This window comes from Frieseomelitta varia, unplaced genomic scaffold (assembly GCF_011392965.1).
Source record: "Frieseomelitta varia isolate USP_RPSP 00005682 unplaced genomic scaffold, Fvar_1.2 scaffold_405, whole genome shotgun sequence".
NCBI classification, from domain to species: domain Eukaryota; kingdom Metazoa; phylum Arthropoda; class Insecta; order Hymenoptera; family Apidae; genus Frieseomelitta; species Frieseomelitta varia.
In genome coordinates, this window is record NW_025110152.1 from 206,598 (window position 1) to 224,215 (window position 17,618).

Below are 17,618 nucleotides of genomic sequence, written 5' to 3' on the forward strand. Positions count from 1 at the left end.
GCGATAATGGATTATCGTAAGAATGAAATTTTTATGTGATTGAATAATTTATCTACTTCAATGACATTATTTTATTGACTTGTTATTTTAATGACAGTTGTATTTATATGACACGCTCTTTTTCTTTTTGCCCCTTGGAATTTTATTTTCGATTGAGCCGATTTGATGTGTGTCTGTTTTATATTTGGAAAACAGTGATTCAGATGGCAAATAGATCGAGCGAAGGATGAAAGAACGATAATGATACGTAAAGTTAATGAAACACTTGGATAACGTGAATCGTGTAATTATCTTTTTGAATTCGGTTGAATGATCGACGTTTGTTGAACAAACATTTTAATTTATTCCTACCGTTGATTCTGCCTCTCTGTCTTTAATGTGAAACAATATTTAAACGTTTCAATCTTCCTTTACACTTCGACGCTAGAACTCTGCATGTTCCGCAGATTCAGAAAACCACGCAAATGCACTTTCCAATTTTCAGCCGGTATCTTGATTCTTCTCTATCACCGAAAATATTTTGATATTTTTGAATTTGATAGCGAATATAATGGATTTTAATTCAAAAATATCAAAATTCTTCAAGATTCAGAGTATTCTATGATCTTTAATCTCGTTTTAACGAATATCTTTATTATTCATTATCTGGCGATTCTTCGAAATTAAAATTCAAGCTCGCAGTTACACGAGAGAAATAAAAAAAAAAAAAAAAAAAATTAAAATCCTTTCCAAAAGATCCTTTCCAATCTTTTAATTACACAATCAGAGGTGGCTAATTGGCGCACGTGGCTGTTGCCCCCACTCTCCTGGTCACTAGCGCTATCCCCTCCACTGCATCCATCTCTTTACTCCGTTGAGATTGTCGCGGTCACAATACTCGCGTCAGATATATACGTGTACATATAAATTGTTTTCTTCTCGCCGTAGCTGCTAAAATTAAAGGAAGATAGAAAAAAAAAAAAAAAAGAAAATAGTCTGCGGCCCAACCTAAACCACGCGGGACATTCGAAAAACTTTCGCCAGTTTATGATATACTTTTCAAATCGAAAGTGTCGCCTCGTCGCGTTGCAAAAGCGGCGGAAGTCGCACGCGGTGAAAAAGCGGCGAGATTGTGGTACAATTATACCTGGACGCGTCGATTATATCGAACGGAACGATTGTTTTCGATACACGGTCTACGCACCCGATGGATTTGCCATTTCGTTCGCATCGGCAAAAAGAACCGCGCGCATTCGCATCGACGGGAAATCGATTCGCTTGGCTCTTTCGGAGTCCGCCCTTTTGTCGCTTTTGTTGCGCTTTGTTTCGCCGCCGGGCGAAACAAGGTCACGCGGTTAGGCGTGAGAGGACAGAGAAAAATGGGGTAAAACGGGAATGAGCGATGAAATATAGAAGAGCGCCAGGCAAAAATTTGTTGGAACGTTAAAGAGGGAATGGAGTATGGGGACAGTGGAAGGGAACCGGAGCTGTTATGCTACTCGTGACATACCCGAATAAATAAAAATTAGCCGGGCGCCCGGATATCTCGCGTGATACACAACATAATAGTTGACACTGCGTATAGTGAAGAGTACAACTGCACCAATGACGATAAATAATTTAAACTGGTATATAATTTTACAAAAGAAGATCATTTAGTGAGCACAACTGTACGTATGACGATGAAAAATTGTGGATGATTTAAACTGGTACAACTTTGCGAAAGAAGTTTGGTCACATTTGGTCCCGTTTCAGAGAAGCTTCTACTTTGATGGTCGCGAGTTTGTTTCTTTTGAAGATGACTTTACATCGTGTAAACGGGGGGTGAGAAAGTGAGGCATACGTTTTTCTCGAAAATTGTTGAAATTCAAACGTATGTAAAATCATATTACCGTCATTTTGAAGATCGAAGTTCCCTCTAGAGATAGAGATAAAGATACTAAGCTCTAGAACGAACGAGAGATGGAGATAAGAGTTTGATGATATTTGGAACCACTTACCTCAGAACGACGTTGTCTCGTTTCCGGATGCATTCGTACATTTGTACGAATTTTCCTGTGGGAAAGAGATGCGAGGAGAAAGAACAAGGTCAGGTGCGATAATAAGAAAGGTGAGAATTATGATTTACGCGAAAACGTGGAGGAAGACGAGGGTTAGATTTAAAAGGGGAGAGATGTCGCGTAAAGGGGGAAAAAGTGGACGAATTATAATAGCGAAAAGTGACATGAAAAGCAGGGTACAAAGGCGGAGCCGAAATAAAAAAAAGAAGAAAAAAAAAAGAAAGAAAAGGAGAAATGCGAAGTGGAACGGATACAGAGGATCCTGAGGCTACGACGTGGGGGCAAAAGCAAGAGGAAAGAGGACGCGAAACGGGGTAAAACACGGCGGAAGCTTGATGAGTGAAAGAGACACCGAACCGAGGAAAATAACCTGATAAACAGGGGTAGTAAACGCGAGAGTAACAAAAGCGAAACGGCTGGAATAAGGATGGAACGACTAAATTGGAAGGCAAAGGGGATGAAACAGGGGCGCAATAGGGGCGAATATGAAAGATGCCTGGAATTCTCGCGTAACTGGTAAAGAGCTGCGATGGAAAAGGAGACATTTCGCGACTGAAAAGAGAAAAGAGAAGCAGCAGTGTAGGGTTGCCGAGGTATATAACTCATTGGGATAGATTATTACATTGATTCATTAAAATATTTCAGTCGACTTTCACGGTATTAGCGTGCCTGTTTCTGTTGACGTGCTCTAATATGAAAGTAATAAATTACACAAAATGAAAGAGGAAATTGCACGGGAGAACTTGTAAAAGCTGTTCTTTCTTTTTGTTTCTTACGAGAATTTAAGAACAATTTGTTTTAATACCAGAGTGCACAAAATACATTCTCTATTTTTACTTTATTCGTTTATTTTAACATTATTCATTTTAATATTGATGATTTTCTCGCTGCCTTCGAATTTTGCTTATCAAAAGGGTCGATCTTTTTCTCAAATCCGCGTACTCTCTCTGTCTTTCACAATTAGCCAGATCTAGGCACCGCCCTATCTCAAATACTTATCGCTCGCCCCATTAATTGTTGAAATTATAATTGCTATCATCCTTCCGCCGGCACGCTTGTTACTTTAATTTGCTCGATTGACTCGACTAAATTTACGATACACATATATTCCTAGAACACTTTCTCTGAAAACAGAAAAACAACCTTTCAACAATAAAAGAAAACAAATGAAATTCTCAAAATACGATGCAAAATAGAAGTTTCTACAAAATAGAGAAGGAAATGCCAAAGAAAAGTGGCGTTATTAAAAAAAGTTGGAGGACGATATGAATTTTCGAATTTTTTCGAAACTTGTAATAGACACACACACACACACGAATGGACTATAGTTCGAGTACAGTCGAGCTTAATCCCCCGTCGATTTATCTTCGGTTTCGCAGGGAACCAGCCTCATAAACAATGAGCACTCTTCCTCTCTGTATTCTGTAACGGTGGCTGCTTTTAGCGTGGGACGATCGTGTCACGTTGACGAGCAAGTTGCAGTCGAGATACGAAACCGCTAATGAGTGTGAATAATACAAGAGTGGGGATATATTCTTGTCGCACACTTGGAAAATTGATTGGGCGATTAACCTGGATTGGACAGCGCAACGTAAACATAACCATCGTGTGTCCTACAATTTCTCAATTAATTAATTCACTTAATTTGACACTAAGACGCAATTAAAATTTATATAAGATTGATAGAACGGAGCACGACCTGTATTGAAAATAGAAAATAAGGAAAAGTGACGAGGAACTTTTTTTGAAAAACGATGATAAAGCGATACATTGACGTAAGCGCTGTGATGTAACGATAAATTTAATACAGCTTTAAAGAGAAAATGGACAGAGATCGGTGATAGAATGTTTGCAGAACCGTAAAAGAATTAATTCAGAGAGTAAACTAGAAGGGGAATAATATTAAATAAGAAAGTAACTACTAAATTACGATGCTAGTTTGAACACTTACGTAAGAACTTAACGGGAGCATTTAAACGCCTAAACTAATTATACAAACTCCACGAGCCCCCGGTATCAATAAAGTTGGCAACTCGAACATTCAAATCCAACTGCTTTTCAACTCGTCGTGGAAACTGAAAGTCGCCGACAGCAGACGAAATCGAATTTTCATTTTATCCACCAATGTTCGCGGAGGAAAACCCTCCCGCCGCCGCGTTTCCACCGTGTCTTCATTTTCCAGGCTCTTGCGATCGTACGCGGAATCGTGAAACGGCGGAGCACGTAAATAAGAATAAACGCGACGTTCAGGAAGGTTCTTTGGGTATTTCCAGGCCCAGGCGTTCGTTCTCTCTCTCATAAGCCGCAGTTTGCTTATCCGATGAAAGCGCCACGAAGGGCGGACCCGGGGATTGAGAGGGTGAGGAGGGGGCGGGGATGAGTGAAGGGATGTTGCACGCTGCGTTTCCAAGGATTACTGTCTCGGGGAAGTCAACGCGAAACCGATTCGTGCTGACGTTCGGCCACTTTCTCGGGGGTTTTATCCTCTGTACGGATGCATTGACGCCGAGGGGGCGGACCAGAGGGGGGGGGGGGAGGAGGGGTGGAAAGTAATCGTAGCGGAAGGAAGACGTGCGAATTGATATTTGGGGATGTTTGTATGCTAGTGCCAGGTGAAATGATTATTAGTCTCGTACTATCGGTTAACACTTTTCTTCTTCGTGTAGGCAATAATTTTGCAGTAGAATTGCCTTTAATGACAAAGTGTATATTTTCGCGCTAGACTGATTCCAACGTTCGACTTAGGTGACGTTCTGCTGGCGGACTGTTCCTCCGTGCCCTCCTTCGGGCATATATATCCTTCGTTCTGACCTTCGTCCGGGTACCCTAGTTCTGGTTAACGGCCATCCGTCATAAACCTTAGGACCTCACGGGCATCCGTCATAAACTTTGGGACCGTCACCAGGTCCTTAACCTTGAGTGGCCTCTTCTACCGAGTAGACAAGGAAGTCTTCCCACGCCTACGGGCGGCGTGGCTAACATTCGTTCACATTCTTCTTCTTCTTCTTCTTCTTCTTCTTCTGTTTTTATTTATTGTCGCATCGACAACGACGACGGTGCTATTAGATATGTGTGTAGTAGTTTGTGTTTTTGAGATATTCTAATGCTCTTTGTATGTCATTTTGAGAAGTCAGGTTCAATGTTTGCGTTGATTCCGTATTTCTGTCTTTGGATTTCTGTGGTGTGGCATTCGTGCAGTATGTGGGTTATTGTTAGTGGATGGTTATNCGCAATGGGTGCAGGTGGGTGGTGTAGTTTTTTTTGAGTTTGTATTCATGTGTCAGCTTGGTATGACCGGTTCTGAGGCGTCAGATAATTATTCCTTCTTTCCTGTTGGTAAGGTTTGGTGTTTGCTGGTGAAAGTCTTGGATACTTTTGTGTAGTTGGGTGCTTTCAATTATTTTCCGTGTATTGTTCCATTGATTTTTTGCTACTTTTCTTTGCAGTGGATTATTTGGTCGTCGCAGGGGATTGGAAGATGATTGCGATTATTAATGATTGAGGGAACTGTGGCTTCTTTTGCTGCTGCGTTGGCTTTTTCATTTCCTTCTATTCCTTGATGAGCTGGTATCCAGATAACTGTGGCGTTTGTGTTAGGTTGGTTGTGGTTTAGTTCTTGGATGGTGGATATTAATTGATTTTCTTGGTCGTATGTTTTTGTTAGAGATTTTGTAACGCTCATAGAGTCGGTGTAAATGACGATCTGGGCTACGTTGTTAGTGTGTGCATATTTGACGGCTTCCAGAATAGCATAAGTTTCGGCTGTGAAGATGGATGATGAAGAGGGAAGATTTTGTGTTTTTTTAGTTTTTTCAGTAATAATGGCGTATCCGGCGTCGGCTCCGCGTGAGTCGTAAATTCTTCTAACTTTTCTGTCTGAGAAAACGTCTTTTCTCCGACATTTGCTAGCCGCTACAGATATTTGTTCGTGACAAGTAAATTGTAAAAGTATGCACAAGGGAGGAGAGAAATACAAGTAAAATACATTTTACGATATTTAGAGAATGATACGTATATTTTGGAAAATATGTCGTTCACAGAAATTCCAAAATAATTAATTTATTTGTATAGACACGTGTATAAAGGAAAAGATATTTAAATACACTTTACGATATTTAGAATATTAGGATAAAATATAATTTGAAATTTCATAGCACCGACTTCGTAAGAATAGCGGGATAAATCGTTTGTACAGAGGGAAAAATATTTAAATGAGGTACATTTTATGATATTCAGAAGGTAATGCGTACTGTGGCAAACATCGTCCACGAGTCAGAATACTTAATTTGCTTGCACAGACACGAGTGCGAAGGAAAAGATATTTAAGTAAAATACATTTTACGATATATAGAGGATGAAATGTACACTTTCGTCCATAAGTCACCGGACACTTGCTTATTTTCGATCTAACCAGTTACTAGAACACTATACTATACTTTTCCGGATTAATTTTATTATACACTCTTTTTATGTGTACTCTATTTACTCCATTTTATAATAATACTCGAAAACAAAACTAATATTTAACGTATATGGTCTGAATAAATATTTCAAAGTATATCAAAAATATGTATATATATATATATTTAAAAAAATCGAATCGATGTATTTTGGGATAAATTGGACAGAAGCCTTCAGAAATGTGCCCAAAATAAAAAAGAAAGACTTATGGAAGAAATTAGAAGAAGCGTGGAAAGAAATTCACTCCGAACTATTGTTAAAATTAAACAGAAGTATGCCACGGTTATTTTTGGCTTTCACATTTGCACAAAGATATAAGATACATTATATACAACTTGGTAAGATTTTTGATGTGTAAACAGCTTGGCATATAGAATATGACATGAATATAGAATATGACATATGTCAAACTGTTTATATATGTCAAAAATCTTACCAAATTGTATATAATGTATCTTATATCTTTGTGCAGATGTAAAGGCCAGAAATAAAGCCGTGGCATACTTCCGTTTAATTTTAACAATATTTCGGAATGAATTTCTTTCCACGCTTCTTCTAATTTCTCCCATAAGTCTTTTTCTTGATTTTGGACACATTTCTGAAGGCTTCTGTCCAATTCATCCCAAAATACATCGATCCGATTTTTTAATATATATATATATATATATATATATATATATATATATATATATATATATATACATATTTCTGACATACTTTGAAATATTTATTCAGACCATATACGTTAAATATCAGTTTTGTTTTCGAGTATTATTATAAAATGGAGTAAATAGAGTTACATATAACAAGATTGTATAATAAAATTAACCCGGAAAAATGTATATCTGCGACTGTTTAGATAATAATTCGAAAATAAGCAAGTGTCCGGTGATTTATCGACGCGAGTGTATATATATTGAAATACATCGTGCATTACGTATCCACGGAATGAACATCGAGATATCTAATCTGAGACACGTGTATTTTATTCCATAGAGCTACTTGAAATATATCTCACGTCTAAATATTAACGTTTGTATTAATATTTGCACAACAGCAACAGCAACTTTCACAGAAGTGAATTTAGCGATTTGATTCGGCAGATTCCAGAAATGATCGAATTTAAAATGGCGTCGGGTCCGAGGCTGCATCCGCATAATTGCGTAATCTCGTTGCACGCTCTTTGGACCGTTCGGGACCGTTCCGGCTGGTTGGCTTCGTGCTCGCTCGAGCGGGAGGAATAGTCCGAAGAAAACAGATTCGAAAGTCGTTCGCCAGCCTTCCATAGTCGGTGGTTCTTGTTTAGAAAGCAGCCAGCTCCTCGTATAATCGGGTTACGACCGAGTCCTACCCATCGATCGCGTCGTTTGCACATTTCGGCGATTTGTTTGTCGTACGGGCGACAATGTTTTTGAAGATTTTTGACTCACTCTGCTGAAATTGGGCCACGAAGTTTTGATTCTGTACGAATGAGGTACGACGGCGAACGGAAGGAAGCTTGCGAGATCAGATGACGTGGTAGCCCGTAATTTTATAAAATGAAATCTACCTCAATACGTTGGATATGTTGATGAGAGAAATGTCCAGTTGAAAATTTACTTGGCAAGGAGTGTACTTATCGTTAGTTTAATATTTTATATTATTTGGTTTGATACATTATCGTATATCCATCGTCTTTGTACTATTAATGTGACAAAATACTCTAGGGAATCACTATCGATGTTAGAAATTTATGTGCGTTTCATATATTAGGTGTACCGGGAACGTATACTCCAAACTTTTGGTTAATACTGCGTGTATAAATGCATTATTACGTAAAGGGATACCAATTTTAATTTTTTTTTTCTATTACTGTATGTTCATAGTGTGATTTAATTAAATAGTGTGATTCTTATTAAAAGAATTTGTTTGGAGATGATTGATTAGGACGAAGACGAAGGAAAAATGTGCTTCAGTTAGATTGGAATTATTTTGCTTCACGATACTTTTTACGTCACAATAATTCCGTCTCTTATCTTTTATTAATTGTTCAGATTACCAATTTGTTCGTAAACTCGCAGTTTACTTGTTTACATTTACCCTTCGCTTCTTCTTTTTTTTTTTTTTTTTCTTTCCACTTTTACATTCCAAACTCGTTCCTCTTATTTGCTCGTTTAGGAGCACTCGATTCGTTCATTTAAATTCTGCTCATTTATTCACGCATTCTGAAACTTTTAACCGCGTCAGAGGAACCGCGTCAACGCGGCTCGATTCTCACCGCGTGGAAATAAAATTTCATTCCACTGTCCCCCGTGAACGATGAAACTTTCCATAATAAAACCGAGATCAACGTAATAAAAGTGGCTTTAAATGGGCCACTGAGTTGCTTCTTCGTTCGCTGTTTCTCCGCGGACAAAGTTTCTGGATGGAAAGACGGCTGGAATTTCGTCTTTGGTGTAATCGCGTGAATGACGCAGCTATCACGAACAAGCGTTGAATAAACATCCTGGAATCGATCGTGGAAAACGAAGAAAGAGTGGTTCGTTACAGTCATAAAAACGAGGAATACGCGAGTCTATCGCGTTCGACTGGCTAAGAAAAGCGTGGAGATTGGATTTCTTCGAGCGTTGGTTTATAAATTTATATCGTCGGACATCGCGGAGATAGGTTCTTCGATATGTTTTCGACTGTGAAGAATTTGTTCCCTTTGAATTTAGAATGGATAGGATTTTTTGTGATAAAGAGTCTCTCGAGTATCTTGTTTCCTCTGAAAGGGGATGTTTTTTCAAATAAAATTGTGCGAGAGAATATTTCTTTTTTTTAAAATATCGACTGCAATTGTAATTTAGATTGGTAATTCATCTCAATTTTTTTTTTTTTTCGGAAATAATTTAGATAATTTAATAATTCGAAGAGAGACAAATGGTAAAAAAAAAAAAAAAAGGAGAGGTAGCTCCGCCAGCGACGAGTAGCAATCTCTGAAATTCAACCGTCTAATTTAATTTGCTCCGTTTCAATCATCCGTGACCCGAACGCACCCTTTCATCCAGAGTGATGCACCATCACGTCGCGGAAAAAATCACCTCGTACGCTCGGATGCTATAAAAAGCTCTGAATAATTGCTGTAACCTATCCAGACATTTCAACTAGTAATTTGCGTAACGTTAGTTGAGGATAATTAGAGGATTTGCTGATACAAATTGCTGTGATCCTGTTGATTCTGTTGAAGTTTACAGTGGTAGAATTTGGTTACAGGGGAGAGTTGCGCGGTAGTTGATACAGTGTTATTTTTCTATTATATGTCAGACTAGAATTGGCAAAACGTGTTTGCAGTGTAAATTTATTGAACTTGATAAAAGGAATTTTGTTGAATTTAATGATAACAATTGACAACTCGTAGAAATAAAATTGTCATCCAGCAATTAACACAAACTATTTTTCTTTTAGGTCTGAATGTTAATAAAAAAAAGACATTTAATTATTATGATGGAAGATTTTTGTTCGAATTTTGTTTCTTTTACATACATCTTAAAACAGTGAAAACGAAGCATTTTTGATTTAACACAAGTCTGATCAAACTAGGTTAATACTACTTGTTGGGTGTGAATTTATTATGATACTAGTACTAGTTACACTGCTAATGATTTATTAGTTCCGAACGTATCAAATGAATACTACGGATTAAGTCTGAAGACACCGGACAATTAGATTAGATCTAAATATATCTAAGTCAGCGCTGCCGTGTGTGATAATTTAATGCTATTAATTATTCTACGTCATTCTCCCAGTCGTGAAATTTCAAAATTATCTTTTTACTTGGAAAATTCTGTTACAAAGAAAATTTAGTCGAGTGAATGTTGAACAATTTTGCAGTCGAATTATAGAAATACCTATCCATCAATTCAAGACGAAAGAAAAATTGTGCAAGCTTGCGCAATGTCACGAATCCGACATATCAATTACTATCCTATTATCGCTCGCCTAACGACACTTTTTCCCAACCGTGAAAATTCCCATTTCCGTCGCAAACAGAAACGAGAAATCTCGTAGCATCGATTATTCTTTCCGAACTTTTCCACTCCGACGAGGATGTACATCGGAAGAATATTCATCGGTCCTCCACTTCCGGCCAGCGCGCGCGACCACGTCGGTGATCGAAGTTTAATTAGAGACTCCACAAACACTTTCGTCTTGCCCCTCTGCCGACCTACGAACCCTGTTCGATTGCGACTCGTAATTGATGAACTGCAAATCGACTAACCCGGCAAGGTGTTCTCGCCGGTCAAGCCTGTCGTTAATGTCGAGCCGTAAGAAAAACGAGATCTATCTGGATCGAGTGCTTTCCTCCCCCCCCCCCCCCCCCCTCTGGTGATTTATTATACGCGTCAATCTGGATAACTTCGTCGGTAACTCTGTTTCCACGCAAAGTCCCTTGCGTCACTTTCACCGTGGTCTCTCTTTCTCTCTTTCTCTTTGATGATCGAACTCGCGCAAGGAGTTGAAAAATTCATCGATCTTTCGGGATGCAATTCAATTTGATTCGTTGGAAAGGCCGTGTGTTAGATTTTTGACCGATTGATAGCAGTTTGGAGAGAATCGTTCCAGAGTCGTGGATTTCACTTACCGCGACTTTTGACGGACGTTTGGATTTAGGGTTTATGGGGTAACAATTTTCAAATCTGTTTTTCTTGTTAGTTTGACCTTGGATTTTTTTCCTTTGAGATTCGGGAATTTTTCTTCCCTTCCATCCTGATTTTCGAATTTGTTCGGATTTGGAATCTTTCCGGATGCTTTGATTTGAGGTTGTAGAGAAGGTTGTAGAATTTGTTCATTCTCTGTAACTTTCGTCACGTCCTTGGATTCTTCGGATCTGGAGTCTCTGGATTTGATTCGTAATGTTCGAACTTTGACTTTGATATTGAATTTTTTTCAATTCTTAGGGTTTAGGACTCGAAGATCAATTTTATCCCAATTTTATCGCAAGCTCTATGAAGGGGGAGGAAATAATTTTTATACGGTCAGCGGTCGATAAAATTTCTCAATTTCTGCCCAGAGATTGAAACAGACAGCGTGTTCCTCGTCACGTTAAATATTTCACAAGGTTGAATGTAACTCGCGGGTTTATACGAGTTTAATTACTTTGGTTATTAATGGAAATAATCCAATACACCGGAAATATACATCAATATTACATAAGATCGTGTGCAGAAAATGGAACAGAAACCTTCAATCGGAACTCGAATCGGCAAATTCGAACGAACAGATCGATCGATCCTAGCCGACTGTCGTCCAAACGTGTCTCTAACGAGTTTCATAAGTGGAGCTTCAATCGCTGCAGTAATTAAACCAGTAACGAGAGGGCCTAAATTAATTATTCACGGCCACGGTCGAATCGTCCCGATCGGCCGTGCTATTCGACATTTTGAAACGCGTCCCATTTCCATCGACTTTCGATCGTCCACGATCTAACAAAACACGAATCGAGAATTCGTTCATTGTTCATCGTTTGTCATCAGTCGGAAACGATTCGTCTTTCTCGTTCAATTCTCTGGAGGAAGAAAGAAAGGGAGGAAGAAACAACGGGGAAAATAGATTTTCACGTGAATGATCGCTGCTTCGAGTCCGCTTCTTATCCGGCGAGGAAAGTTCAGAGGATCGTTCGTTAAATGACGGAGCCTCAAAGGAGCGGCACGTCTCTCGCGCGTCTTTTTCGCCAACGTGAAACAAAACCGGAATATGAAGGGATGATCGAAAAACGAGTTTACAGACAAGGGTTGAAAGCGAACGAAGGATATACATACATATGTACATATGTACATGGTTTGAAGAGGCCGTGGAACGGAAATTTCAGCTGGAAAGCTGGACTGATTCGATGTGCCTTTTAACGGACGGGGGCTTTTTAGTCGACAGCCTCTTTCAAACGTATAATATCATCTGAAGTATAATGTCTTCCGAAGTTACACGCCGACGTGACAGGGAAGAGGCCCACGTAGACGTCGCGTGGAATATGCAGAATGAAGTTTCGAGGAAAGCAAGGGCGGTGGAAGATACGGGGGAAAATGTTGCCAGTGAATTCGCGACGAAATTGAAGGGAGAGAATTTTTTTTTTTTTTTTTTGAATTATGGAGAGTCGTGAAATTTTTGAAAAATAATGCGGCCAAGTCGATACGAACTTCTTTGAATTATGGAGAGAACACAAATACATTGTTCGCCGAAAGAATTGCAAACGCTTAGAAATTACGGGTTTGCGCGAATCATACATATACATATATTTCTCGAGATATTAAAATAAAGAAATTTGTGTTAATTGTTGTTATAGATATCGAACTCAAACTTGACATTTTTTTTTTCTTCTTGCGAGCGGTTAGTAGAGAAATTGCGTGATTTAGTTAGTGAGGTAAATTTGCAATTTGTTTTAACGAGAAATGTAATTTGTATAATCGATCGAGAAAAGAAAATTAATTTTTAGTAATATAATGTGATTTAATAGCATTCAGAAAATACAAGATGACTAATCTTCCTCTTAATAAATTTTTTACTTATTTTTCACTTATTCAATGAACTTATATAATATAATATAATATAATATAATATAGTATAATATAATATAGTATAATATAATATAGTATAATATAGTATAGTATAATATAGTATAGTATAATATAGTATAGTATAATATAATATAATATAATATAATATAATATAATATAATATAATATAATATAATATAATATAATATAGTATAGTATAATATAGTATAATATAATATAGTATAGTATAATATAATAGTATAGTATAATATAGTATAATATAATATAATATGATATATAAATTATTTATTAGTTACTTATATAATATATTATAATATAATATTTATATTTATGATCCATTTATTCGTATATTGCATTATCTGTACCATAATTCTTATTTGCGATACAGTGCGAGTCCATTTCAGCGAAGAAATAGCAAGCTCTCACGCAACATAGCCAATCAGTTTCATGTCTGCATTCGCGCGCTATAAAAATTTCTGTTACTTTACTAATCGAAGCGTTTGATTTTCATTTCTATTATACTCTCTGAACTTTGCTTTCTGTTTCAGCTCGCATGGAGGAAGAAAGGGGTGCATCGAACGCTCAGATTCTTTGGTCAGCTTGCCAAGCCTTGGCTCGAGCTGTTAAATCAGCGCCAGCAGGTGCGCCCGTAGAAACTACCATTAGGCCTCTGGAACCGGAAATCAAGGCGGTCACCAAGGCAGCTCGTAAGTGTTTCAATATATTTCGAAATATTTTGTATTCCGTAGAATATTTTCCCGTGTATGTTGATTTTCTTTTCTATCTATTCTATCTTTTATAAAATATTCTATCACTATAAATTCTTCACTTGTCTTATTATCCGGTTACTTGAGATCTTCTTGTCGATGGTATTTATTCATGTTCTATTTTAATCAGTATTTAGTTATTTTATTCAACGTGTTAAATGGCGAATTTAAACGCAATATTTTCTCTCTGATTTTTCTTCAACCAGTTTATCGAATTTAGGTTTTTAAAAATCGTGATTGTAGAATGTAACTTCGAGAGTTCGTCTCGATTCTACAGTTTAAAGAAATCGAAGTGTAACGTTACGTTAAACTTCGGTTTGATTCTTTTAATTAGTTAAGAGATTAATTTTTCCCAGAGAAATTGCGCTAAAAATATTCTAAACTTTATCAGATTGAAGGAGCGGTAAATTCAGTGTAATTAGAAAAATTAAAAGGAAAAAAAAAAAAAAAAAAGAAAAAGAGGCGAGGGAAAATATTTCCAGTTACAAAGAATAGCGCATTAAAAACTTGACGAGGCTCTAATCATAGAATAGTTGACGGTTCGCTAGAAAATGCGGAAAGAAAGAAAATTCAATACTCTCTCGCCTTGCCTATCTGCCCGCTAGGCTGCACAAAGGATTTAATTACACATGACTGACGGTGTATCGTTACTATTCACGCGAAAATATTTTGTACGTGATCGACACAAGCTAACGCGCGATCTCTTTTGGATTGCTATTACGCGTATAAACAAGTTTTTACGATATTTTCTTTTTTTTTCTTTTTTTTTAAACAACTTTGATTTAACGAAGAATAAATAATCTAGAACTTTTAATCGCAAGTTCTCGTTTTATCTGTGCTGGATTATCCTTCAAAAGAGATTGCAATTCCGTCGTTTAATGAACACGATCTCTCATTAATATTTAAAATTACGTTTTTAAATCCTTGAAAATACTTTTCGCGCAAATACAGTGTTGTCTCTACGTATTAAATTATCCTGCACACTTCGTCGATAATTCTTTTCTAATAAAAATAGTTCAACGTGCAGCTTGTCAATGTAAAGAAAAAATTATAATGTAGAATTACATTCATTCAATAGAATGAATCGTTCAATTATAATATTAAATTTTATTGAGGTGTAAAATTATAAAATTGATTCCCTTCTAACATCCTGTTTCAGTTCTGTTGACTCTGTATCGTTGAATGATAAAATTACAAAACTGACCGCCACTGTAATATTTCATTTTTATAAAATTACGAGATTATGAAGTTGTCCATTAATTTGTATAATTAATAGACTTGTTACTGGACCTCATCGTTTTACAATTCCACGTGTCAATCAATATCAATTTTACATTTCAATCTTACACTTCGGTAATTTTTGAAAATACTACCACCGATTCGATCCTTGTCGATACTTGTTTCGTTTACTTTAATTTGAATCTACAATTTATTCAACAGCCTGCGATACAGTCGTTTCCCCCTCGCGATAATAAAAACAATAGTTTCTCCAGATACGTAAATCCCACCGTTCCGTTCTTGAACAACACAAATTCCAAGAACCATTTCCACAAATGGCGGCGAACAAATAACGATGCAAGCCTCGTTCACCCCTATAATTCTTCCCTCTTTCTGTAACACAGAAGGAACAACAGAGGCAATCCGTGCAACCCTTGGGAAGGGCTGGCTCGATTTAATATTCCAAGTCGCGCGGCCATTGTATTTTTCTTCTGTTTTATCACCTGCATCACTTGGTCGCGGTCCCTCGTACTGAAATGTCGCACGTGGATCCTTTTTAATTTCAGCCGGCGATGGAAAAAAGGGGAACGATTTACGACTTAATCGACGGTGAACGAGCATAAACGCTTTGCTCTCGACGCTTCGGGTGGCACGTATTCGCGTTAATTATGCAGCCTCGTGGTCGGCTAATCGGAAGAGGCGTTCTTAGACTGTCTGTCGCGCGTCTCTCCCCCGATCTCTCCTCGTTTCTTAATTTTTCCTTCAACGCGTGTAAATTTGAACAACGAGCAATCTGAAACGAACGAGATTTTGTCAGGATTTTGTTTACTTATTTGTTCTGCTTTCTCTTTTCTCTTTGATTTTCTGAATTTGACGATTTTTTTTTTTTCAATACGAGAGGAGATATTGTTCTTTTCATCACGAACTGCGATTGTAAATTATTCAGTTGTAGCAAGGGTAATTGTAATATTAACTTGAGATAGTAAACACAGAGATAAAAAATTGTTCATTATAATCGATCGGCAATAACACGATTTCATTACCCAACAGGTTTAAAATGGCCTCGAAATGGAAATGAGAGGATGTGCACGGAACTCACGATAAAAGAATCTCGAACAGAATTTTTTCAATTAGTGCAGGATCAATCTTTTTTTTTTTTATTTTTACGCCCGTATCTCTCGGGTACAATTATATATGGATTTCCAATTGAAAAATGTTTCGTTTGAAGGTGAAAAATTTATTAAAAACCAGGTCGCACGTTAAAGCTACTTTTATCACCCGTAAATCTCGCTTCCGTTTCAACCGGCAAAAAGATCTTCCAACGTTTTGAGAAAAAATTTTAGCGTGAGATTGAAACGAGAGAGAGAGAGAGAGAGAGAGAGAGAGAGAGAGAGAGAGAGAGAGAGAGAGAGAACAACTTTTTGCACGTTTTCCACGAACCGAAAATTGGGCCGAGAATAATTCAAAGAACGGAATAAAATTGAAAACATTATTAACAGGGCGAATATTTAGCTGAAAGTTGGCGGAGATCCGTATGAACCGTGAAGGAGGATCACGACCCGGGGAAATTAGGTTTCAACTAGTTCCAGTGTAAAATGTCGCAGGGGCACTCGTTTCCTTAAAAACGAAATATCGATATCGACAAGGTATAGTGCTCGTAAATTTCTCTCAATATATCGCGTCGTATTGCCAGACGTCCAAGCGCAGCGCGCGATGATTCATACAACCATTAAACGTCCACGCGAAATAATAACGCGTTAAAATTACCGTGAAATCGTTTCGAATCTCCGAACTCTGCCATTTTTCTCCGACTGTCGTCGACGATTAACGAGCAATTATTATCCGAGATATTATCTTGATATCCCAGATAATAGAATTGATATTCCTGGCACACTATCCTCCGTTTCGTTGCCATTCGTTTTTATCTTCATTTATTTGTTCTTCCTTCTTTTTCTTTTTTTTATTCTCATGTCTTATCGCAGTACACGCTCGAACAGATTTACCTACGTACCCTTCTAGGACAAATATTACGTTTCTTTCAAGAAAATAAATAATCTGGAAAGATTAGTGGATAGTTAGTAAATAGTGTTTATAAGGAATTTGCATTTGTAAAGTTTTGTATTGCTGGAGTGTTATAGAGCAGTTGATATTTAATATTATATAATTGCAGTAGTTTTTTATAATATCGTACTAAAAAATTTTATTACGACATGTGTAAATAACGAGACTTCTAATTGGGACTGTGCGGGATTTCTTTCGTCGTTTTATTTTATTTTGTTTCATTTTATTTTATTTTATTTTTTCTTCGTCATGGGTGTAAAACGAGTAAATCCAGCTACTATGTGTTCGTTACTGGAAATCCAATAAATTTTCGTCCGGATGGTAATGTCGTGAAAACTCATTAAACAAATTAAATACCAGGCTGGCTTTCGGAAAAACCCGGTCGATCGGTTAATTCGAGCCGCGTACGGACGTTCGTTGGCGGAATGACATAGTCTGAAATTGGTTTCAAGTTATATGTACGGCTGTATAAAAATTTATCTCTCGATGCACTCTATTTTTTTTTTTTTTTTTTTTTTTTTTAAGACATGACTTTCAAATGG

General features: G+C 37.3%; 1 protein-coding gene across 1 annotated transcript in view; it reads left to right on the forward strand.

Annotated features, from left to right (window-relative positions):
- The window catches only part of LOC122531550 (MICOS complex subunit Mic60-like), a 50,083-nt gene that overhangs the window by 15,497 nt on the left and 16,968 nt on the right, over nt 1-17,618 (forward strand). The window contains exon 3 of the mRNA XM_043659569.1: nt 13,579-13,737. Within this exon, the coding sequence (XP_043515504.1) occupies nt 13,579-13,737 (159 nt within the window). The remainder of the gene's footprint in view (nt 1-13,578; nt 13,738-17,618) is intronic.